The 25636-nt window shown below is 46.7% G+C and overlaps 1 protein-coding gene across 3 annotated transcripts in view; it reads left to right on the forward strand.

The window, feature by feature from the left end:
* SLC38A5 (solute carrier family 38 member 5) overlaps positions 1 to 16240 on the forward strand; it is a 60689-nt gene extending 44449 nt beyond the window's left edge. Inside the window, exons 1-16 of one of the 3 annotated variants that reach the window (XM_077145743.1) lie at positions 3910 to 4004; positions 5449 to 5501; positions 5583 to 5640; positions 6277 to 6392; positions 6482 to 6555; positions 7287 to 7379; positions 7526 to 7604; positions 12146 to 12228; positions 12548 to 12606; positions 12699 to 12833; positions 13042 to 13121; positions 13814 to 13914; positions 14126 to 14241; positions 14975 to 15119; positions 15207 to 15310; positions 15840 to 16240. In XM_077145743.1, the coding sequence (XP_077001858.1) occupies positions 5449 to 5501; positions 5583 to 5640; positions 6277 to 6392; positions 6482 to 6555; positions 7287 to 7379; positions 7526 to 7604; positions 12146 to 12228; positions 12548 to 12606; positions 12699 to 12833; positions 13042 to 13121; positions 13814 to 13914; positions 14126 to 14241; positions 14975 to 15119; positions 15207 to 15310; positions 15840 to 15941 (1398 nt within the window). In that variant the 5' untranslated portion in view covers positions 3910 to 4004 and the 3' untranslated portion in view covers positions 15942 to 16240. Of the gene's footprint in view, positions 1 to 3909; positions 4005 to 4225; positions 4278 to 5448; positions 5502 to 5582; positions 5641 to 6276; positions 6393 to 6481; positions 6556 to 7286; positions 7380 to 7525; positions 7605 to 12145; positions 12229 to 12547; positions 12607 to 12698; positions 12834 to 13041; positions 13122 to 13813; positions 13915 to 14125; positions 14242 to 14974; positions 15120 to 15206; positions 15311 to 15839 lie in introns of those variants that run through there. The other 2 variants (XM_077145741.1, XM_077145740.1) reach the window with 2 other exon arrangements.
* The last annotated feature ends 9396 nt before the right edge of the window (positions 16241 to 25636 follow it).

Raw genomic sequence — 25636 nt, forward strand, 5'->3', positions numbered from 1 at the left:
AGGATGGGGGCCATGCCAAGCCAGCTGTTTCCCGGAGGGTATCTTCACAGTGTGAGGAAAAGAGAGGGTCCAAGACTCAAGAAGACTTGCTCTCCAGGGGCTGCTTTGAGGGGCGGAAGCCACTCAAAGAGTTAGTCAGTGGGGAGCCTTCCTGAAAGGATAAATTAGAATCCTAAAGGCAGCTGAGTGGGCACTTGCTTTAAAGGAATGGGGATTAATTCACGAATTCCTTGAACAAAAATATATTAAGTAATTGCTATCGTTTGAAGTGCTTTACCTGCATTAATTCATTGTCTTTCCAATAACCCTATGAGGTAGGCATTATTATGCCTTGAGGAAGCTGAGACACAGAGAGGCTTAGTAACTTGCTCGCAGCCACACAGCTAACAAGTGGCAGAAATGGGAAAGCGTGTGTGGTTAAGGGTTTTGCTTGGTTGCCCCCCCCCCGAAGGCTGCCAAGCATGATCCATTTTAATGAAAATAAGGGCTCAAATTGCCATGGAACAGAGGTCTGCTTAAAAAGACCAACAAGAACTTCTAATGAATTTTAATAAACTGGATAAGAATCTAAAATGTCACATGAAGATCTGCTTTAATGAACCAGCAAAAACCTCTTGACCCTGAGAAGGGGCCCTACTTTGATAAAGTAACAAGGCTTTCTTATCCCTGGCACAGCCTCAAGGCCTCTGTTCTGCTTAAAGACAGACACATCTCTTCCTTCTGAAGCAGACTGCCCTCCACCGCCAGATTTCACTTTCTCCCTTGTTTTCCCTTGTACCAGCCAATGTTGAGCACCCACTATTTGCACTCCCCAGGGAATTTAGCTGTGCTGTGGAGTATGGATGATGATCCATTCTTCCCCTAGAAAAGCTCACTTGGAAGAAATAAAACTCATAATGATGAGGACATGACCATTGAAAACTGCCCTTGTTGTGTGCTGGTGGCCCTGTGCTGGGCCACGCTGAAAGGCTGGGGAAGTCCTGGGACTGGAGGAGAATGGTCAGAGCAGGAAGCTGCTATCCGGAGGTGGTGGGTGGGAGGGAGTCTATTTTTGTTCAAGGTATACTAGCTCTTAGGACAGAACACTTCAGACTTTGCTTGAAATCTAGACATCTATGTAGCCTCCCCCACCTACTTCAGCCACTTGGGTCAAGGCCTTTGCTAACAGGTGTCTCTTTCCCTGGCCAGCCTGTACCACCCGGGTGGCTGGGGTGGTGCGGGGAGTGTGTGATTGCGGGAGGAGTATAAGAAAAGAGAGAAATGGAAGTAGGGCAGGAGAGAGTGGGTAGGGTGGTGGAGATGGATAGGGATGTGTGTGTGTGTGTGTGTGTGTGTGTGTGTGTGTGTGTGTGTGTGTGTGAATACCCTGAGTATAGCTCATTACCTGTACATTACTCTGTCACGGCCATGTGCGTGTGAACTGTCCCAGTGTCTTCCTATGCAACTTGCCTGGTGGTTTCCTTTTGTTGACTGTTTGGGTAAAAACTACTTGTGCATTTCATCTGTATGGGGTTCTGTGTGTGTGATTCTTGGGTGTTTGTGTGGTTCCTTTGTAATCTTGTGGGCGGTGAACGTGGTGGAGGATTCCTCTCTCCCATGAGCACGTCTTCTAAGGATGTATGTGCTTTCCTTCTCTGAATCTGCCACTGTCTCTGCATCTCTCCCTGGGGAGGGGTTGTAGGTGCTCAAGCTGTGGATGTTTCTTTTGATGCCATCGGTGCCATTGTATGCGTGTTATCTGATTCCCCTCTTTTCCCTTCAGGCAGCTTTTAAGTGTGTTTTCTGTATTTCCTCTTTGTAACAATAGTAAGGATACGCTCTGTATTCCTGCGTCCCCTGTTTGCCCACCTGTAGCTGTTTCTCTGCCTGTTTCTTGATTTGCAAATAGCTGTGTGTGTGCCCACAAGTGTGTGTGTGTAGCTGTATCCTTGAATGCAGTTGTGCATGTGCCTTTGACTGTGGCTTCTCTGTCCATACAGTTCTGTCTGCCTCCCAGTACCCCTTTCTGTGTGAACAGAGCTGTGTGTATGGTTACATGTGGTTACACCCAGACGCGCAAGTTCACGTGCACAGAGGTATCATCAAAAAGCCTGAATTTGGAAGTCAGCCTCCAGGGCTGTCAGTACCTGGAATCATATGTGTGGGAGAGACACAGGGCCCATGCATGATGTTGTCAGCTGTGCATAATCATATCTGCTCATGTGTGGCTGTAAATCTGTGTGTGCTTTGCCTGTCTGTTGGTTCTCTGTGATGTGGCTGCGAGTCAGTGGGCAAAGATGTCTGTGAGTCTGGCATGTCTGTAAATCTGTGTGGGGCTATACTCTGTGCAGCTCTGAGGCCGTGAAACTGTTGTGACTCTGTGTGGCTGTGTGGGGGTGACTGTGCCAGGAGCCTGGGTGTTCTATGTGCAGTGGTGAGAATGTGTGTGTATTAGATGTCAACCTGTACTTCCTCCGTGCAGCTGTGAGTTTGTGTGCAAATTTGCCTGTTTGTTTGCACCTTTTTGATGATTGTGAGTCTGCCTCCGTGGTCTCTCTCTGAACTTTTGTGGGGCTGTCATGGGAGCTGCTACGTAGCTGTGATTCCTGATTGGGTAGGAACCTCTGTCCCGCTGTGGGGCAGTAGACGCCCCTTCTTCCCCCTCCTCCACTGCGGGTGGGATGGGGGCATCTAGTTCTGACTTTGAAGCCCCAGCCAGCTCTTAGCCTTTCCGGGAATTCTGCACTCCCTGTGGGGGTGGGGGTAGGGGGGTGGCAGGTGGGTGGAGGGGCCTGGACAAGATGCTTTTCATCCACCTGGGCCTCAAGCAGCTCAGTCAAGTAGGACCTGGACCAATTCCACCCAGCCCGACTCTGCAGGGGACACATGCCTTGCTGGGACAGACACGCTTGTCAGATGCCTGAAGTGGATGGACAGATGGACCCCATATGAAAAAGACAGAGACAGTGGGGCTCCTCGGTTAGGTCCTGGACAGGCCTAGCCCCATGGCTGGGCTGGAATCCAGGACTCCTGGGCGTGCCGAGTTTGAAGCCTGTGTGTTCAGATGCCACACCCAACCACAAACACCCTCCCTGCCTCCCTCCCGGGGCCCCAGGACCTAAGGGTGTCTCCCAGCATGTGTCTATGGTTGCTTGCTTTAGTCTGCCCTGTACCTGTCCCACTCGTCCCCAGACCTGATCATCCACCCTGTCTGCTCCTCTGCCAGAACCTGACTTTTTTTCCTGTTGTCATGTGTTCCCTCTGGTGTCTCTTTACCTCCACCACTCTTCTCTTGTCCCCTTGTCTTTCTGGGCTGGTGTGTCTGTTTTCTATCTCTGGATAGGGATGTGTCTGGCTGTGTTCACCTGTTTATCAGCCTGTTTCTCCTGTTTATTATTGGGCTTTGACTGCCCGTTGCCTCCCTCCAAGTGTTTGTGTGAGCCTATCCCTGCCTGCCTGTTTCTGAGTCTTGTCTTTTCTCTCAGTGACTACTGTCCTCCTGCCTGTCAACTATGACCCCCCCATCCCCACTTCACATCTGTTTTTCTCCCTGTGGGTTGTTTCTCCTGCCTGCCTTTCTCTATTTGCCACTGCTTATTTCTCTAATTCCCTCTCACTCTGTCCTCTCTGCATCTCTTCCTGACATCTAGCCTGCTGTCTTAATCTTTCTGTCAGTCTCTTCCACCACCATGGCACACACAAACTTGTCTCCCTCCACGTGGGTCTGGCTTGCGGGAGGGAGGGGGAAATGGGAGGGGGGGTGGGGGTGGAAATGTGTCTCCCGTCCCTCCGCCCCCGCCCCCCTTCTTCCCTGCCTCCCCAGCCCTAGGGCCAGAAGGAGGGAAACTAAATTAAAATGAAAACTTTTTCCCAGAAAAAAAAAAAAAAAACCCGCGGGCCGATGGGGCGCGGGCAAGACTAATTGGCTGTGGGACAGGCGCGGGCGGAGTGGATTGGCGGGTACTTGGGGTCTTTGAGCTCAACCGGGAGTTGCCGTCGCTTCTGAAGCTGAGGAGAGCAGAGAGGTAAGGAAGGGGAGGGTGGGGTGGAGGCGTGGAGGTAGACCCAGGGCATGAATCGTGGTGGTGGTGGGGTGTCCCTGGAGGGAGCTCAGGGGTCCCTTGGAGACATTTTTAGCAGCAGTGGGAAATTGAATGGGGGTGGGGGTTAAGTCCTTTTGGTATCTTGACTGCAGGAAGCGAACTCAGGAGTGTGTGTGTGTGTGTGGGGGGGGGAATGTTCCCACAGGGTGCCGGTGACTTGGAATGGAGCCCCTTGAGACCTCTCCCCATATTCAGGTAGGGGCTTTAGGGCTTGGGGAGAGGGTTTCCGGGATAGAGTTTTAGCACCAATGGGGAACTGGAGTGGCTGTTTTGAGATACCTCATTCCCAGGAAGTGAGCTCGGGGTGTGGGGCTTCTTCAGAGACCCTCCATCAGTAGGACAGGAGGTCCAGGCTTGGATGGGGAGTGCAGAGACATCCCCACCCTAGGAAACCCATCGGACCCTGGGAGGGGGCTTTGATGGATGTCTCAGAAACAGATCATTCCCAGGAGGGGAAATTAGGGCTCAGGCCAGGTTCCTGAGAAGCCCAAGACCCAGGAGAGTCTCAAGTCTGGGAGTGTCAACAAAGGTACTTCTGCTAGAAGAGGAGTGCATAAGACTTTACATGTGTCCCAGAAAATACCCCCAGCCTCTAGAAGGGGGCTAAATGGGGGTTCTGGAGTCCCTCGAGAAGGGAGTCCCTTCTGGAGTCCCATTCCAGGGCTTGGGTTTGGGGAACTGTCTTTAGTGTCCAGTGAGGATATGCGGAGTTGGGGCAGAGAGTTTGGGGTGTCCTGGTCTGGGGTCTCTGAGGGTTCATGGCCCTCCATCCCCCAGCTCCAGCCCCTTGCATCAGCTCTGGGCTCAGCCTCGGAGAAGGGAGGAGGGGCATTAGGAGGGGTGGGACAGCCAGGCGACACGTGTCCCTGCAAGGAGTGAGGGGCTGGCAGGCCACAGAGTGAGTGTGGAGGGGCAGGGGGGAGGGCAGGGGACCAGGGAAAGAGAAGGAGAGACAGAGTGAATCTGGGTCTGGGAGGAGAGGCTATCCTAGCCCCAAGTGTCCATCTCATCTGCTGTGGGGTCGGTCTTATCTCTCTGTATCTTTCTGTCAGTCTGTCTCTCTCCCCCTTTATCTGTCACTGCCCTCTTTTCTCTGTGTCTCCCTGACTGTCTCTCTGAGTAACTGTTGGCATTTCCCCCCACCCCGATTCTTTTCTTCTCTCTTCCCCATCGCTGTCTCCATCTGCCTCTCTTGTCTCCAGCTCTCTCCATTTATCTCCCCGTCTCTCTCTATCCATTTCTGTTACTGTTCCCTCGGCCTCATCTCTGTCTCTGTCTCTCATCCCTTCCCCCCTCCTAGCTCTTCTCATTTTGTAGCCCCCTGCTCCATCTCTGACAACCCTCCCCCCCATTTCTTTGCCTACAGATGGAACTGCAGGATTCAAAGATGAATGGAGCCCTCCCTGAGGGCACTGTGGAGTAAGTTAGGAGTCCAAGGAGGTGGGGTCAGGGGTTAGGGATCTCCTCTCATCAGCCTTTCTATCCCCCTGCCCTATCCAGACACAGTCAGGGACCTGAGGACTTCCAGCCCACCCAGGATCCTGGCCAGTTCACGGATGTGAGTAACTACAGGATCTATCTCAGCTGTGCTTTCTCCAGCTAGTCTCCTCTCAACCATGTCTCCTCCTTCAGATAATCAACTCCCCAGCTGCTCCCTCTTGCCAGCTACATCCCCTACACAGCTGTTCCCTTGCCTAGCTATTTCCCACCCCAGCTATTCGCTACTCAGTTGCTCTCCTCTCCAGATAGTCCCTCTCCTCCTCCTCAGGTACTCCCTCTCTAGTTATCTCTGTTGCCCAGCTTCTCCCCTCCCTGGCTGGTTCCCCTACTCAGTGACTTCCCTCTCCAGTTGCTCTTCCTCCCCAAGTGTTCTCCATCCTCAGCTGCCCTCCATGCCCAGCTACTTCCCTCCCAGGTTGTTTTGCCTCAGGTAACTGTTTCACCTTCCCCTACTCTTCCCCAAAGTTTCTCCTCTGAGTTTTATCCTTCCCAGGTCTCCCTTTCCCAGCTTCTTCCCATCTTCGACTCTTTTCCCTTCCCAGCTTCTCCTCTCCTCCAAAGACCTTTCCCGGGCTTCTTCCCTCCCTAGCTGCTTCTCCCCCAGCATTGCCCTGGCTCCAGCACTGGTCCTCTCACTCAGTCCTCCTTCCCCGGGTGTGCCTGGGCTGTGCCTGGGCTGTGCCTCTGCCCACAGTTCGAGGGGAAGACATCATTTGGAATGTCAGTTTTCAACCTCAGCAACGCCATCATGGGCAGCGGCATCCTGGGGCTGGCCTACGCCATGGCCCACACAGGGGTCATCTTCTTCCTGTGAGTCTGTGAGCAGCCTGGGGGACCTGGGGTATTGGGGGCAGGTGGGAGGCCAGGCGACTAAGTCTGAGCTGTCCCATCCCCCACAGGGTTCTGCTGCTGTGCATCGCACTTCTGTCTTCTTACTCCATCCATCTCCTGCTGACCTGCGCTGGTGTTGTGGGTGAGATCCAGAGCCTGGACCCCTGTCCCCACCCCCACCCCTTTGGTCTTTGGATGCAAAACCTTGGACCCATCCCCCCTGACCTCAGAATCCAAACACTCAGGACCTCAAGGCCTCCACTCAAACTCTAGACTCTGGGAATACCTTTCTGACTCCCAGATCCAGTACCTGAAGCCCACACTTGATGCCCGTGGACTCCAGATTCCAGGCTGCACCCTGGCTCTCAGACCTTATCTCAGCTCCCAGATCTCCACACTCCAATCCTCAGTACCCACCCCTCAGTCTGGCCATTAGATCCTATCCCTCAGCCCCTCCCCACCCCCAGTCCACTATGGTCAACTTCTAACACCAACCCCTCAGGCTCTGCTCCCCCTTACCTTGGAAGCTAGTCCAGCAAACCCCAGATCCCCACTCCTCAGCCACCAGCTCCTAAGCTCTGCCTGCCCTAGATCCCAGACTTCCCTCTTGCTGTGGTCTTAGTCCATATCCTGGCTCTAAGACCCCCTCTATCTACCCTTAGCCCCCAGCCTTCTCCCTGGCCACCAGTCTCTGGCCTCAGACCCCACTTCCCAGACTCTACTCCAAGCCCAACCCTTACCTCCAGTACCATCTATCAGACCTAATCCTCTCTGTCCCAACTCCCCAGCTACCAGACCCCGTGGTCCCCTGCTGCTCACCTGTGGCCTGGCCCCCTTGACCCATAACCTGTTTTTTTCTCCCCCCACCCCCAGGCATCCGAGCCTATGAGCAGCTGGGACAGAGGGCGTTTGGGTCTGTGGGAAAGATAGTAGTGGCCGTGATCATCTGTCTGCACAATGTTGGGGGTGAGGACTCTGGAATTTGGGGGAGTCAGCTTGGAGGAAGAGGGTTAGGTTAGGTATGGTGGGCTTCCCCAGGTGGGACAGGGAAGATTAGGGGGTGGGTGGGTGAGGGGAATCCTTCTGCTTACACCTCCCTCCAACTGTACCAGCCATGTCCAGTTACCTGTTCATCATCAAATCCGAATTTCCACTGGTGATCGGCACCTTCCTGGGCAAGGACCCTGAGGGGTGAGTGAGCAATGCCCCCTTGAGGCCAGTGACCCTCCCAGACCATTGACTCTGCCTGTGAGGTGCGGCTGTTATCTTTGACTTAGTGCATCTAACTGACTCCCAGGTGTTCTATTTTGAGACTGTTGGGCTGGCCAATTTGGTTGGACTGTGATTCCTTTATAGTGTGATGCCAACAGTTTGTGTGACGAGTTGCCCTGACTATATGAATCCAGTAGACTCCACATGTTGATTTTTGTGACGTAGTTCTGGCTGATTCTGTCTGGGGATTGACTATATATCCATTGTATTCTGGTGTACATATCCAGTAGACTGTAGGTTTGATTCAGTGACTGTAGTATTGCCTGATTCTCTCTGGCTGGCTAGCTGATAGCCGATGACAACTGTGTCCTGTATTCTGTGATTCCAACCATGTATGTTTTTTTTTTAATTAAAAAAAATTTTTTAAACATAAAAACATACAAAAACGAACATTCTTACCATATGATCATTCCATTCTTGGTATATAAACAATAATTCACTATATCATCACATGGTTGTATATTCATCACCATGATCACCTCTCAGGACATTTGCATCAATCAAAATAAAGAAAAAGAAATAAAAAGAAAAAAAATTTGTACATACCATACCCCCTCCCCCTCCCCCTCCTCAATTACCAGCATTTCAATCTACTAAATTTATTTTAAAATTTGTTCCCCCTTTTATTTGTTTCTTTTTAATCCATATGTTTTACTCGTCTGTCCATAAGGTAGATAAAAGGAGCATCAGACACAAGGTTTTCACAATCACACAGTCACATTGAGAAAACTATATCATCATACAATCATCTTCAAGAAACATAGCTACTGGAACACAGCTCTGCATTTTCAGGCAGTTCCCTCTAGCCTCTCCATTACATCTTAACTAAAAAGATGATATCTATATAATGCATAAGAATAACTTCCAGGATAACCTCTCAATTCTCTTTGGATCTCTCAGCCATTGACATTTTATTGTGTCTCATTTCTCTCTTCCCCCTTTTGGTTGAGAAGGTTTTCTCAATCCATGATACTGAGACCCAGCTCATTCTAGGATTTCTGTCCCACACCCCTGGGAGTCATGTCTCATGTAGAGAGGGGAAGGGCGGTGAGTTTGCTTGTTGTGTTGGCTGAGAGAGAGAGGCTACATCTGGGCAGCAGAAGAGGTTCTCTTGGGGGTGACTCTTGGGCCTAATTTTAAGTAGGCTTAGCCTATCCTTTGTGGTGTTAAGTTTCATTTGAACAAACCCCAAGATTGAAGGCTCAGCCTATTGCTTTGCCAACCATGTATGTTTGACACTTGCTTTGACTTTACCTGTCTAGCTGATTCTCTGTGTTTGGCTCGGTCCATCAGGCTGGTTCAATCGGTCTGGCTGTGAGTGTATGATTGCTGACCCCATTGGTGCATGTGTACTCTGGTACCAGCTATGTGTGTGTGACTTGTTCTAACTGTACCTGTTCAGTTGGCTCTATCTCTATGTTCAATTTGGTGCCTATTGTTCTGGAAAATTCTCTGTGGTGTGTATGTGAGTGATACCTGACTATGACCGTATGTGTTTTCTGTACTATGGTCCCAACCATATATGTTTGACCCTTATTCTGACTTTTGGTTCAGCTTATTCTGTGTTTGATTCTGGATCCATCATGCTGGCTGAATCTGTCTGGTTGTATGCATATGATGGCTGATCCTAGCTGTGTGTGTGTGTGCGTGGGGGGGGCAGGGCGCAGTATACTGTGGTCCTTATGGTCCAGCCACCAACAATCAATCCTTATTATTCATGGATTCCATGTTTGTGTTGCCTGCTTGCTAAAATTTGTTTGTAAACCCCAAATCAATACTAGTGGTGCTTTCACAGTAATTTGCAGACATGTGCAGAGTGGTAAAAAATTTGAATTACTTGACGTGCATATTTCCTGCTGAGACGGAACAAGGTGACACTCTGCCTTTCTGATTCTGTAAGCAGGTATCCTTTTTGTGGTATGTTTAGTGCCACGGTTTTTGCATTTGAGGATTTTGCTGTTTAAAATGTCACCTAAGCATGAGATTTTGTTGGTTTGTTCAGGTTAGTGAGATGCCCTGATAAATCCCAAAATGATTTGGACAATAAATAAAGAAGTATTTGCAAAGTTCACTTAGGGGAATAGGGAGAAAGGGGGAAAGATTCAGCTTCCCCATTTGGAGAATTTCTGATACTCTCGCAAGCAGTGGAGACAATCAAATCAATAGGCCAAGCCCTGATCTTGGGGTTTGCCCCTATGAAACTTATTCCTGCAAAGGATAGGCTAAGCCTACTTAAAATTAGGTCTAAGCATCACCCCTAGAGAACCTCTTTTGTTGCTCACATATGGCCCCTCTCTCAGCCTACATGGCAAGTGAACATACTGTCCTACCCGCTACATGGGACATGACTCCCAGGGGTGTAAATCTCCCTGGCAATATGGGACAGAAATTCCGGGATAAGCTGGGATCCAGCATTAAGAGATTGAGAAAACCTTCTTGACCAAAAGAGGGAAGAGAGAAATAAGACAAAATAAAATGTCAATGGTTGAGAGTTTTCAAAGAGTTGAGAAGTTATTCTGGAGGTTATTCTTATACATTATATAGATATCCCCTTTTCAGTTTATAGTGTATTTGAGGGAAGTACCTGAAACTGTAGAGCTGTGTTCCAGTAGCCTTTTTTCTTGAAGATGATTGTATAAAAATATAATGTTTGCAATGTGACCGTGTGATTGTGAAAACTTTGTGCCTGATGCTCCCTTTATCTAGGGTATGGACAGATGAGTAAAAAATATGGATAAAAAATAAAATAATAGGGGGAACAAAAGTTAATATATATTGGGTAGATGGAAATACTAGTGGTTAATGAGAGAGAGTGGTGAGGGGTATGGAATGTATGTGTTTTTTCTTTTTTCTTTTTATTTCTTTTTCTGGAGTGATGCAAATGTTCCAAAAAAATGATCATGGTGATGAATACACAACTATGTGATGATATTGTGAGCCATTGATTGTACACCATGTGTGGAATGTTTGTATGTTAAGAATGTTTGTATGTTGTTTTATCAATAAAAATATTTTTAAAAATGTCTGCCAAGTGTAGTACTGAAGTGTTGTCTAGTGTTCCTAAGCACAAGGCTGTGATGTCCTTTGTGGAGAACATACATGTGTTAGAAAAGCTTTGTTTAGGCATGAGTTGGAGTGCTGTCAACTGAGTTCAATGTTAATGAATCAACAATATATATTAAATAAAGGTTCTTTGAGCAAAAACTTCACATAAAACCAGGTTATGAATTGATTGATTGTCAGAAATATTGTGACCAGAGGCTCACAAGAATCCAACCCCGTATTTCCCAAGGAGCAATGGTTCAGTAGTTGCTAATTCAGTGTTCATAACCACGTTTCTGAATGTTACCACAAATGATAAGAATCAGCTGTGTGTGTTGCTGACTGTATGCACAATGCACAGCTGTGTGTCTGATGTCTGACTCTGGCTGTGTGGGTCCCCTGGACGGTGCCACGTCTGACTGTGCATGTTTGGGCTTTGTCAGTCTAACTGAGCTAGGGGTCTGTGAGTCCGCCTAACAAGTTTTAACTGAGAGCTTGATATTCACCACCTGTGTGTATCTTGTTAGAACTTGTACTTTGATTCTGAGACTGTCTAGGTAGTGGTCTATGTGACTGCATGTGTCCAATTATTATGATCAGCTCCAGTGGTGTATATGGCTACTGGTGCTTTGTGAGTTTATTTCTATGTGACTATGTGTACGATATAGAGAGTATGTGAGAGCATGGCATGTAGTATGCACTCAATACAATTTTTTTTTATAATTTTATTGAGTGCATACTATGAATGAACAGTGGCCCAACTGATTCTGTGTTTATTAGCTGTCTTGACTCGGCACCTCCTTCCGGTTATCTGTATAGAGCCTACTTTCCTTTGAGCTGGGTTCCAATGGAGTGGCTAGCTGGCTGATTTTGTTTCTATTCCAGTCTTTCTCTGGCTGTGCAGCCAGACCTGCCCAGCTACTTCTACGCATTCAATAGACTTCATGCTATTCAAGCAATCACTTGTATGTTTGTCACTTTTTGCCCAACTCTGCATTTTTGCCTATCTGTCAGATCATCAGGCTGTTGTTCTACCTATCCAGTGTGCCAGGATCACTACTCTTACTCTGCCTTTCTTTCTGCCACCTTGTGTTTGTATATGGAAGTTCAGAATATTTGACCATTTGATTATATGCCCACTGGTAAGGCTGACGGTACAGTTTTGTCTGACCATACATCTATTTTCAGTTGTATCCCACTGACAGTATCTGACTGACAGTCTGGCCATCAGTCTGTTTCTGTTCATCTCTTTTGCCATTTGGCCCTGTTGCAACCTGAATGACTTCTCACAGCTGGGGTGTTGGCTTGTCTATTCTGTCTACAGGCAGAAATGTGGCTGTCTAGTTGTCTTCCATGAGTGTCTGCCTGACAGTTTTCTTTGACTGGCAATTAGTCATTCTGTCTGCCTGTTTCCCTAGGGACTGGTTCTTGAAGGGAAACCTCCTCCTCATCATTGTCAGTGTGCATATCATCCTTCCCCTGGCCCTCATGAAACACTTGGGTAAGAGGCTTCCGGGATTGGTTGTTTGATAGCAGAATTAGAGATGGGGAGCCAGACTGATAAAGATCCCCATTCTCAAGGGCTTTAAAATATCAGGGGAGAACTTGTTTGATTTGGGTTTTAACAGATGAGTAGGAGTTTGCTAAGGAGGGGGAGGCTGTTCCATATGAAAGTAAAAGTTTTTGCAAAGAGGGCATAAGAGATACAGACATAGCTATGTAATTGGGAGTGAGAGAACCTTGAAGAGTTTGGATAGGTTTGTTGTCTGGGGCAGAGGGGTTCCCCTGACTTTTGAGGCTCTGTATGTTGCCCCTTGCAGGCTACCTTGGGTATACTAGCGGTCTCTCTCTAATCTGCATGCTGTTTTTCCTCATTTCGGTGAGTCTGAGAGAGAAGAACATGAAAAAGTGGGAAGGGAGTTTGGGACACAGCCTCCTTCAAGAACTTGCTGTCTCCTCCCCTTTCCCCAGGTCATCTATAAGAAGTTCCAGCTTGTCTGTCCTGTGGGATACAATGAGACAGCAATGGAGATTGAGCACCCAACCCTCCCCACCCAGGGACTCAACAGAAGCTGTGAGGCCCAGATGTTCACAATTGACTCTCAGGTGGGTGTCCAGGCATGTAGGAGCTTGCATCTTGCTCAGGCCATCTGGCCCTGCCACATGATACATCCTGCTCAGAGTGGAGCTGGATATTGGGCATTTGGGGCTTCTATGGGTGTGGTATGGAGAGCAATGGTGGGTCCAGGGAGATTGGGAACAGAGTACACACCCCCTTGGGCTCTAATCCTGTGTACTTGGGCCATTCCTCCAGATGTCGTACACAGTGCCCATCATGGCTTTTGCCTTCGTCTGCCACCCTGAGGTGCTTCCCATATACACAGAGCTCCGCCGGTGAGAAGGCATGCATGACGGGCCAGCAGGGAGGGTGATAGTCCCTACAGGAGTCCTGGGTTTGTAGCTTGATCACGGGTAGGTTGTATCAAAGGAGGGGTTTTGGGTGGCAAAGTGACCTTGGGGGATTCAAGCAACACTTTACTGATTGGGGTTTAAGTATTCTACTATTTTAACATTCAGTATAAGTGTGGATGAACGGAGTGGGGAGAGACAGGGATGATCAGATGGAAGGGAGGAGGCATGGATGGTCAGATGGAGAGGGTAAGTAGGGATGGAGGCAGGGGTGATTGAGTGGACATAGGAGATGCAGGAATAGAGGGAAGAGGTAGGGGTGGTGAAACAGAGGATGAGGCTTAGATGGACAGACAGAGGAGAGTATAGGATGGTCAGATGGAGGATAGAGGTGTAGATGGACAGAGGCGGAGGCAGGGGTGGCTGGATGGAAAGGAGAGGCAGTGACAGTCAAAGGGATGGTTTGACAAAGGCAAGGGATGAGGGTCATATGGGGTAAGATATAGATGGACAGAAAGGGGAGGCTTGGCTAGTCACACAGGGGAGGCAAGGATGGGCATTTCCACAGTGTACCAGCTGTGGAATGCTCTGAGAGGGGTGTGGAGGGGGTAGTTTTGAGGGATTTTGACTGAGTCCAGGATTTGGGGCATGATGGTTCCATCTCCTCTGCACCTCAGGCCCTCTCAGCACAGGATGCAGGCAGTGGCCAACGTGTCCATCGGGGCAATGTTCTGCATGTATGCTCTCACAGCAACCTTTGGATACCTCACCTTCTACGGTGAGTGGGGCTGGGTCCAGGGTTGGGTGGGGTTTGGGCAGAGGGGTGGTGCCTCTGAGGTCCTTCCCTCCATGCCTATTGATTAATTTCCAAAGAAGGTCTGCATCATGTTCATAGATTTTGTCACAGTATATATGTGTGAGAGTTTGGGGGGCACTGTGCTGGTGCTCCCACACATCCTGCATCCTGTATTTCATGTTCCATGGCCCAGATAGCGTGGAGGCGGAGATGCTGCACATGTACAGCCACAAGGACCTGCTCATCCTCTGTGTGCGCCTGGCTGTGCTGCTTGCGGTGACCCTCACTGTCCCAGTTGTGCTGTTCCCTGTACGTGGAGGCGAGAGTGGGCCCATGGAGTGCAGGGACAGTGATGGATGGGTGGAAGGGTTAGGCAAGGATGGTTGCATGGAGGGTGGAGGTACGAGTGGAAGGATTGGTGAAGGAGGCAGGGATGGATAGACAGAGAATGCAGAGTTGTCAGAGGGACAGGGAGGGCAGAAAATAGGTGGTAAGACATAAGGGGGAACCTAGGTGGCAGGGTAGAGGTGGTACTGGTGGACAGAGGTAGTCATTTGGAGGCAGGAGACACAGCTGGTTGGCTAGACAGAAGGGAGAGGTAGGAATGGCCAGACAGGGTAGAGGCATAGATATGATGGCCAGCCAGAGTGGGGAAACAGGGATGGACATAAGAAAGATGGAGGCAGAAGTAGTGAGATGCAGGAGGGGTGAGGATCTTAGGGAGATGGGAATAATTAGAGGATAGAAGGAGAGATAGTCAGATGGAGGAGAAGGCAAGGATCTCAAACAGCAGTGGAGGGATAGATGAAAGAGACATCAGACTAAGGGGAGGCAGGAACCCCATTCAGAACGTGGAGGCACTGGTGGATGGTCAGACAGTATGGAGACATAGTCAGATGGGGGAGGAATCAGGGATATCAAACAGGTTAGAGGCACAGATGGATGCCTGTGAATTAAAAGGGGAATTAAAAGATGGATGATCACATGGAAGGGGAGGTGGCACTTGAGACCTGACCACTGTCCTGTCACTCCCTGGCCACAGATCCGCCGGGCACTGCAGCAGCTGCTCTTCCCCAGCAAGGCCTTCAGCTGGCCATGGCACGTGGCCATAGCCCTGGTCCTGCTTGTCTTGGTCAATGTCCTCGTCATCTGTGTGCCGACCATCCGGTATATCTTTGGGGTTATCGGTTAGTACCCCCAAACTCAGACCCAACCCCCACTTAATATGGGGCCTAGACCTGGGTTGACTCCTGTTTGTCCTTCTTGTCCTCTAGGGTCCACCTCAGCCCCTAGCCTCATCTTCATGCTTCCCAGCATCTTCTACCTTCGCATTGTACCTTCTGAGTTGGAGCCCCTCTTCTCATGGCCCAAGATCCAGGTGAGAATTCCAGAGGAGAACTGAGGAAGGACGGAGCATTCTGAGGAGGCAGTACTACAGGATGGCCAGAGATAGAGAGAACATTCTCAGAAGGGGCCTGAGGGAAGAGGGAGCACCCAAGGAGGGGGGAAGTTAGTTTGGAAGAGTAGAGATTGTCTTAGGAAGGGACAAAGCAGGCAGAACACCAGCAAAGTCTGGGAAGACAGAAGGAACTCTTAGGATGGGGCTGGCTCTGAGTGATCAAGGCATTCAGGAGGACTGACTAGAGGGAGCATTTCCCAGAAGGCTGGAAGGAGCACTAGTGGGAAGGGGCTCAAGAGCACTTTTAAGGAGGAGGATGGAAGAAAACCCTTGAGTGAGGGAATTCTCAGGAAGGAGCTGGCTTTGAGGAAGGAGAGGGAGCACTAAGGAAAGTCAGGAATGGATGGAGTACTCTCTGGAGGGGGAGGGGGGTTTCAGAAACCCTCTCAGGGGGCACTCAGGTTGTGGAGGCCCAACCAGTCCCATCTTTTCCCCCTTTTGCCTGCAGGCCCTGTGTTTTGGTGTCCTGGGGGTCCTCTTTATGGCAGGCAGTCTGGGCTTTATGTTTGCCAATTGGGCCACAGGCCAGAGTCATGTGTCTGGACACTGACCATGTCCTGCCCTGCCCAGGGATCCCTTGCGCATGCCTGTGTGGAGGAGGTTTGTACAGGAGGCCTGGTTCCCATTAACGTGGCTATCAAGGTGAAGGACTGTAGAGGGGTCCATTTTCCTTTTCCCCAGGGATTCTGAGCTTGGATTGTGCTCTGATTTCAATGCCAACCCCATGGGAGGAGGGGAAGGGCAGGTCCCCCTGCCCAGCTCAGACCTGTGTGCTTCTTCCTGGCAGAAGCTGTTTGTCAGGGTTTCCCTCAGGCTAAAAGGGAAGAATAAAAATGAATTCTAACTATGGCCTCCACCTTCTGATTTCTTCCTAAGACTTCCTGGGGGAGCCTGTCTAAGTCCAGGCAGGGGTAAAAGGTGACCCTGGGAGTAGAACTGAGTCAACTCTCATGTTCACCCACTTCTCCATGCCTTTGGTCATTTCTCGATTCACTCACTCACTCAGGAAGCATCTGTTGAGGGCCTCATGGGTGCCAGGCACTGTTCTGAGTGCTGGGGATATAGCAGTGAACCAAGCTGACAATAATCCTCTGAAGCTAATGTTCTAGCACAAGGCTCAGCAAACTATGACCTACAGGCCAAATCCAGCCTGCTGCCTATTTTTCTACAGCCCTCGAGCTAAGAATGCTTTTCACATTTTTAAATGGTTGGGGAAAAAAAATCAAAGGGAGGATAATAGTTTGTGATGCTTGAAAATGACATGAAGTTCACATTTCAGAGTCCATAAATAAAATTTGATTGGAACATAGTCCTGCCCTCTTGTGCATGTAGGTATTATTTATGACTGCTTGTATGCTAGGACCACAGAGCTGACGAGTTACAACAGAGAACAGGTGCAAAGTGTAAACTATTTACTCTTGGGCCTTTTACAGAGAAAGTTTGCTGACTCCTGATGGAGCAGAGGGGATAGGAAAAGAGAGAAATAATTTCTAATGAAGACTAGCACCGTGAGGACAATGAATAATGTGACAATGACTTAGGGAAGTCAGGGAGGCCTCAATGAGGAAGAGAAGAGGAGCTGGGTCCTAGAAGGTGCAAGTCCCATGGTTATCTGGGCAAAGAGTGTTCAAGGCAATGTGAGTGGCCAGTGTAAAGGTTCTGAGGTAGGAATGAGCATAGCAGGTTCAAGGAGGAGAAGACCAGTGTGGCCACTTTGCACTCCCAGCAGCAGCATATGTGAGCGCTGATTTCACCACAAATTCACTGACCATCTGAGTTCTGAAACTTTTGAATTTTTTTAAATATATATTTTTAATTAAAAAAAATTTTTAAACATAGCAACATACAAACACAAACATTCTTACCATATGATCATTCCATTCTTTGTATATAATCAATAACTCACAATATCATCACATAGTTGTATATTCATCACCACGATCATTTCTTAGAACATTCGTGTCAATTCAGAAAAAGAAATAAAACAAAACCTCATATATACCATACCCCCCCATTGACTGCCAGTATTTCCATCTACCCAATATATTTTAGCCTTTGTTTCCCTATTTTTTTCTATACCCCTTACCACTCCCTTTCATTGAACACTAGCATTTCAATTTACTAAATTTATTTTAACATTTGTTCCCCCTATTATTTACTTATTTTTAATCCATATGTTAACTTTTGGATTTTTGACGACCTATGGGTGAAAAATCATAGTTAAAATTCATGTGTTTCTTTATGAGAAAAATTTTTGGATGTTTAGGAGACATTTGCTTATCTTCCCACATCATTTAATGCATATAACCCAATGCAGATACATCGTCTTATTTTCCCTCTCCACATTTGCAAATAGGATAGTAGACTGGAGTCAGTTAATACTATGTGCGTCTTGTCTTACTGTTCTTCATTCCTTACCCACTGACTGCCACTAACCTTAAGATCAACAAGTGTGCTTTTTAATTACTTTAACTATTAAAATTCTGATGCCAGGCATTAAAAATGCAAGTCTTCACAGTTAACCAAAAGTACCTCAAAAAGAGATGAAGATGGTGCTGTTGCTTCCCTACATTGGCAGAGGCCAAGAACTTCCTGCTTCATAAAACTTGATCAAAGGACCTGTTTTGAAGTGATGTTAAAGTGAGTGCTTTCAAAAGAATTTTAATCCTATTTTCCAATGCAGCATGGAGACCTTGTTCTGGTCATAACTTGATGTTCTCTGTTAATATAAATGGTCATAACTTGTTCTGCTCTCTGTTAACATAAATCTGTCTTGGGAGTCTCTGAAGGTTTTTGGAATTGATGTCATGTGAAAAAAAATGTTGAACTCCATTTAAAATATTATCCTGGGAGCTTTACTAGTACTTTGGGTATATTGCGTAGAGATCTTCCTCATTTCTTCTTTTGAATGTTTTTTTGGATATAATTCACATACCATAAAGTCTACAATTTTAAAGTGTATAGTTAGGTGGTTTTTAGTGTCTTCACAAGATTGTGCAATCATAACCACTAATTTCAAAACATTTTAATCACTCCTCAAAGAATCCCCATACCCACTTAACAGTCACTTCCTATTTCCCCTTTCCCCCATCAACTGTCAGCTACTAGCCTACTTTCTGTCTCTATGGATTTGCCTACTGTAGAGATTCATATAAATGGAATAATACAATTTGTAACCTTTTGTGTCTGTCTTCTTTCACTGAGCCTGATGTTCTCAGTGTTAATCCTTTAGCATCTATCAACACATTATTTTATTCCTATTTATGGCTGAATAATATTCCATTGTATGGCTATGCCACATTTTGGTTGTTTCCAGTTGGGGGCTAATGTGGATAATGTTGCTATAAACATAATAGTACTGGTTTTTAAAAAAAAATTTTTAAGAGGCTTAATAAACAGACATTAATGTACAAATCTGATAGCAACCTACAAGCCTTCAAAGGTTCCCAGCACAAGATCAAAGGGATAAGGCAGCATTAACCTCATTCTAACTATCAGCGTTTTGATTTAACATCCAGTGTCTTAGCAACTGTGCAGGATGAAATGAAATGATGTGTACTCATGTAGGAATCCAATGAAGGTCCTCAATGACCTCTCAGAAGACACTGGCTGGGCAACCGTGGGGATGTAAGAGTCCAAGGTCTGTAGGGCAGGCCTCAAGCTGGCACTCTAATGAAGGTCCTCAATGAACTCTCAGGAGAGGCTGGCTGGCTGAAGCAAGAAGAGTGATTGTCTCTTCTGAATCCTCCTTAAAAACCTTCCAGTGATTAGATTAAGCATCACTCATTGCAGAAGATACTACCCTTAGCTGATTGTAAATGCAATCAGCTATGGATGCAGTGAACATGGTTATGATTTAAGTCCATGGAATGTTTTCACAGCAACAGACAGGCCAGCGCTTGCCTGACCAGATAGCCGAGCACCACCACCTGGTTAAGTTCACACATGAACCTGACCATGACATTCCACCCCTTGTCAACTTGGCAGCTATACACATCACCTTAAACCATACTTAATCTATAAATAGAAAACAATAACAGACACATTTATTTCTCATCTAACAACACTGAACTGTCCTGTGTACAACCTGAAATGTATTAAATCTCTCCAGAATAGGGTGCAAGTCCTTGGGTTATATTCACTCTTACACTTGATATCTTACAACTTATATACTATAACATGAGCAAAACAGTTTATGTCATATGATAAAAGGGATAAAATAAAGAGGAAAACAAAGATTTGATTTATGTATAAATACATAGATATTAATTACAAAGCAAGGAAGAAATATCCATACCATTACAGTCCTCATTTCTGTAACTGATCACGTGGTCGTCATTCATATTTATCATTACCTTCTTCTACTACCCATTCCATGTTTCCTTTACCCTCAGCAAGCACTTCAGTTGGCTGTGGTTCTTTTCCTGGTGGGGTGACCCAAACCTTCATTCCTGAAGTTTTAGAGCCATTGGTAGTCCTGCCTGGATTAGGTTGTTGCAGTTTTCCATTGACTTTTTTGTTTATTTTATTTTTTCCCATTGATTTTAATCACAGGGCATGGTAGTACTAGAGATGCCCTTGGGGATCTCCTATATTCCAGGAAAACTCTTCTTTACCTCCATTGTGTAGCTGCAGTCCTATTTCCCCCTTCTAGTCAGGGTCAATCACCCCAGACAAAATGTAATCCCCTTCTTGGCTTGTTGATCCAGGGGCATGAGTAGCCCGAAGTGCAGTCTTAGATTCCAGTTCAATGAAATCATTGTTTTTTCTCCCGGTGGAAACACTCCCCCTTCTGGAACTAAAACCTGTGGACCAGCAGAGCTCAAGGTCACAGGGACAGGAAATAAAAATTTTCTTAGTGGATCACTAGGGCAATGGTGAGTGCTGCCACTCATTTCCACCCCTTGACTCCTGGACCCATGGATCCTGGCTATGGGAGAAAGAGCACCATACAGTGGACGCTGATTCAGAGCATACACAGCTTCCTGGAGAACATCACCAAACTCTACAAAGTATTGCCACCTAGTTGGCACCATAATTGAGTTTTCAAAAGGCCATTCCACTATTTTATCAACCCAGCTGCCTCTGGATGATGAGGAACATGTTAAGACCAGAGAATTCCATGAGCACGTGCCCATCCCTGCACTTCATTTGCTGTGAAGTGTGTTCTTTGATCCGAAGCAATGCTGTGTGGAATACAATGATGATGGATAAGGCATTCTGTAAGCCCACGGATGGTAGTTTTGGCAGAAGCATTGCGTGCAGGGAAAGCAAACCCATATCCAGAGTTTGTGTCTATTCCAGATAGAACAAATCGCTGCTGCTTCCATGTAGCTGGCTGATCACCTCGGGGAATGGTGCCATATCAGGGGCAGAGTGTGGGTCTCTGCTGCTGGCAGATTGGGCACTCAGCAATGATTGTAGCCAGGTCAGCCTTGGTGAGTGGATGTCCATGTTGCTGAGTCCATGCATAACCTCCATCCCTACCACCATGACCACGTTGTTCATGAGTCCATTGGACAATGACAGGAGTTGCTGGGGAAAGAGGCTGACTGGTATCCACAGAATGGGTCATCTTATCCACTTGATTATTAAAACCTTCCTCTGCTGAAGTCACCTTCTGGTACATATTCACATGGGACACAAATATCTTCATGTTTTTAGTCCACTCAGAAAAGTCTGTCCACATATCTCTTCCTCAGACCTCTTTGTCACCAATCTTCCAATCATGCGCTTTCCAAGTTACCCTGACCATCCAGCCAAACCATTAGCAACAGCCCATGAGTCAGTATACAAACACACCTCCAGTCAGTTCTCCTTCCAAGCAAAATGAACAACCAGGTGCACTGCTCGAAGTTCTTCCCACTGAGAGGAATTTCCCTCACCACCCTCCTTCAGGGACACACCATAAAGGGGTTGCAGTGCTGCAACTGTCCACTTCTGGGTGGTACCTGCATATCATGCAGAACCATCTGTAAACCAGGCCCGAGTTTTCTCTTCCTCAGTCAATTTACTGTAAGGAACTCCCCAAGAGGAGCTCTGGTCTGGGAAAGAGAAGGTAATGTGGCAGGAGTGGAGACCACGGGCATTTGGGCCACTTCTTCATGTAACTTACTTGTGTCTTCAAGACCTGCTCTGGCCCTGTCTCGTATATACCATTTCCATTTTATGATGGAGTGCTGCTGTGCACACCCAACTTTATGGCTTGGTGGGTCAGACAACACCCAGCTCATGATAGGCAACTCAGGTCTCATGGTAACTTGGTGGCACATGGTTAAACGTTCAGTCTCTACTAAAGCCCAGCAGCAGGTCAAAAGCTGTTTCTCAAAAGGAGAGTAGTTATCTGCAGCAGATGGTAAGACTTTGCTCCAAAATCCTAAGGGTCTGCATTGTGATTCCCCAATAGGGGACTGCTAAGGCTCCAGACAGCATCTCTATTTGCCCTGACACTACCAGCACCATTGGATCTGTTGGTTCATATGGTCCAAGTGGCAGAGCAGCTTGTACAGCAGCATGGACCTGTCACAGAGCCTCTGCTTGTTCAGGTCCTCACTGAAAATTAGCTGCTTTTATGGTCACTCGATAAATTGGCCAGAGTAGCACACCCAAATGAGGAATATGTTGCCACCAAAATCCAAGAGACCAACTAGGCGCTGTGCCTCTTTTTTCCTCATGGGGGGGGGGGGCCAGATGCAGAAACTTATCCTTCACCTTAGAAGGGATATCTCAGCGTGTCCCACACAACTGGACATCTAAAAGTTTCACTGAGGTGGAAGACCCCTGTATTTTTGTTGGATTTATCTTGTATCCTCTGATGTGCAAATGTCTTACCAATAAGTCTAGAGTAGTTACTACTTCTTGCTCACTAGTTCCAATCAACATGATATCATCAATATAATGGACCAGTGTCATGTCTTGTGGGAGGGAGAAATGATCAAGATCTCTGCTGACAAGATTATGACATAGGGCTGGAGAGTTGATATACCCTGAGGTAGGACAGTGAAAGTATATTGCTGACCTCGTCAGCTGAAAGCAAATTGTTTCTGGTGGTCCTTACTAACAGCTATTGAGAAAAAAACATTTTCCAGCTTCAATAGCTGCATGCCAGGTACCAGGGGATGTGTTGATTTGCTCAAGAAATGATACCATATCTGGAACAGTAGCTGCAATTGGAGTCACCACCTGGTTGAGTTTACAAGAATCTACTGTCATCCTCCAAAACACATCTGTTTTCTACAGAGGCCAAATAAGAGAGATGAATGGGGATATGGTGGGAATCACCACCCCTGCATCCTTCAAATCCTTAAGATTGGCAGTAATCTCTGCAATCCCTCCAGGAATCTGGTATTGCTTCTCATTTACTATTTTGTTCAGTAGGGGCAGTTCTAGTGGCTTCCTCTTGGCCTTTCCTATCATAACAGCCCTCACTGCATGAGTTAGAGAGCCAACGTGGGGATTCTGCCAGTTTCTCAGTATGTCTATTCCAAGTATGCATTCTGGAACTGGGGAAATAACTACAGAATGGGTCCAGGGGCCCACTGGGCCCACTGTGAGATGGACCTGAGGTAAAACTTCATTGATCATCTCACCTTCACAAGCCCCCACTCTGACTGGTGAACCAGGGTGATGTTTTTTTTTCCCCTGGAATTAATACTACTTTTGAACCAGTGTCTAACAATCCTCGAAATACCTAATCATTTTCTTTTCCCAAATGTACAGTTACCCTGGTAAAAGGCTATCAGTCTCTTTGGGGAAGGCTGGGAGGATGTTTAATAGTATAAGTTTGTGGCAGTGTAACAGGGTCCTCTCCCAAAGGGACCCAGCCTTCCCCTCATTCAAGGGGCTGTGGGTCTGTAAACCGTCTCAAATATGGAAATTGGTTTAGGAGATGTGACTCTCTGTTTTTGTAATTCAAGTTAGACTTCTGCTCACTTGACCTAGAACACTTTTGTTTATACAGCTCAAACAAGAGTTTAGTAGACTGCCCATCTATTATATTTATAGGTACCCCATGATTTACTAGCCAATGCCACTAATCTCTGTGAGTCAGATTATCTTGACTCCTGCTTTGAGTTTGCTGTCTATTATAATAGCCACGTCTACCCTGTCTTTGGCGATTAAGTGCTGCCATCTGGCTTCTGCCAACTCGGGATCCAGTCATCCCCATTGTGTTTAAGGATTCCAGCTCAGTAACAGCAGTTCCCACAATAATATCTGACCTACAGAGAAGGGCGGCTACAGAGCTCTTCAGGGATGATGGAACTAGTTTCACAAATTTATTTCTCAAGGTTCTGGTAAAATATGCAGCCTCTGGACATTCCTGGGATGTATGAGCAGATTTTCCATGATAAATCCACTCTAACATTCCAATATCTCTAAGCTGTTGTATCCCCTCATCTACATTACACCAGAGAGATCTGGCATTTCAACCTCAGGTAATGTTGGTGACCTTTTGTTGTTGTTGTTGTTGTTTTTTAAATTTATTTATTCATTAAAAAATTAAGAAACAAACAAAAACATTAACGTATCATTCCGTTCTACATATATAATCAGTAATTCTCAATATCATCACATAGTTGCATATTCATCATCATGATCATTTCTTGGAACATTTGCATCTATTCAGAAAAAGAAATAAAATGAAAACAGAAAAAGAATTTATACATACCATACCCCTTACCCCTCCCTTTCATTGATCACTAGCATTTCAAACTAAATTTATTTTAACATTTGTTCCCCCATTCCTTATTTTTATTCCATATGTTCTACTTGTCTGTTGACATGGTAGATAAAAGGAGCATCAGACACAAGGTTTTCACAATGACAGAGTCACATTGTGAAAATTATATCATTATTCAATCATCATCAGGAAACATGGCTACTGGAACACAGCTCTACATTTTCAGGCAGTTCCCTCCAGCCTCTCCGCTACATCTTGAATAACAAGGTGATATCTGCTTAATGCATAAGAGTAACCTCCAGGATAACCTCTTGACTCTGTTTGTTTGGAATCTCTCAGCCATTGACACTTTGTCTCATTTTACTCTTCCCCCTTTTGGTCAAGAAGGTTTTCTCAATCCCCTGATGCTGAGTCTCAGCTCATTCTAGGGTTTTTCTCAATCCCTTGATGCTGAGTCTCAGCTCATTCTGGGATTTCTGTCCCATATTGCCAGGAAGATCCACACCCCTGGGAGTCATGTCCCACGTAGACAGGGGGAGGGTGGTGAGTTTGCTTGTTGTGTTGGCTGAAGAGAGAGGCCACATCTGAGCAACAAAAGGGGCTCTCTTGGGGGTGACTCTTAGGCCTAAATTTTAAGTAGACTTGACCTATCCTTTGCACGGTTAACTTTCATATGAACAAACCCCAAGACTGGGGGCTCAGCCTATAGCTTTGGTTGTCCACACTGCTTGTGAGAATATCCAGAATTCAACTTGGGGAAGTTGAATTTCTCCCCGTTCTCACCATTCCCCAAAGGGGACTTTGCAAATACTTTTCCACTCACTGATCAAATCACTCTGGGATTCATTGGGGCATCACTCAGGACAAACCAACAAAATCTCATGTCCTACCCAAGATTCCAAGTACTTATTGTATTCAATCAAGCTATCAACATAAGTTACATTAGGAGATGCACTAGTCAAAATATAAATGTTGTAGCAAATAAATATTTTTTACTTTAGTCTCACACATAAGGTGACATTTTAAAATATTAATTATCATCTATTTTCAGCACCATGCAGTAATGACATTCCTTTGTTCTTCCTCATGCACAAACATTTTTGAAATTTGTACATTTAGTCACTGTCATTATACACTCTAGGCATTCCTAGATTATACCATCTGTCATGGTTGGGGACATGTGTCAACTTGGCCAAGTTGTGGTACCTGTTTATCTGATTGGGCAAGTGCTGGCCTGTCTGTTGCATTGAAGACATTTCATAGGATTAGATCATGATCACGTCAACTGCATCCACAGCTGATTCCATTTGTAATCAGTCAAAGGGATGTGTCTTCTACAGTGAGTGATGCTTAATCTAATCACGGGAAGCCTTTTAAGGAGGACTCAGAAGAGACAGGTCCCATTCCTGCTTCGGCTGGTGAGCCTCTCCTGTGGAGTTCATCCAGACCATCCATCGGAGTCGTTGGCTTCACAGCCTGCCCTGTGGATTTTGGACTCTGCATTCCTGCGGTCACGTGAGACACTTTTATAAATTTTATATTTGCAAGTGTTCCCTGTTGATTCT

Source organism: Tamandua tetradactyla, chromosome X (assembly GCF_023851605.1).
Source record: "Tamandua tetradactyla isolate mTamTet1 chromosome X, mTamTet1.pri, whole genome shotgun sequence".
Taxonomy (NCBI): Eukaryota; Metazoa; Chordata; class Mammalia; order Pilosa; family Myrmecophagidae; genus Tamandua; species Tamandua tetradactyla.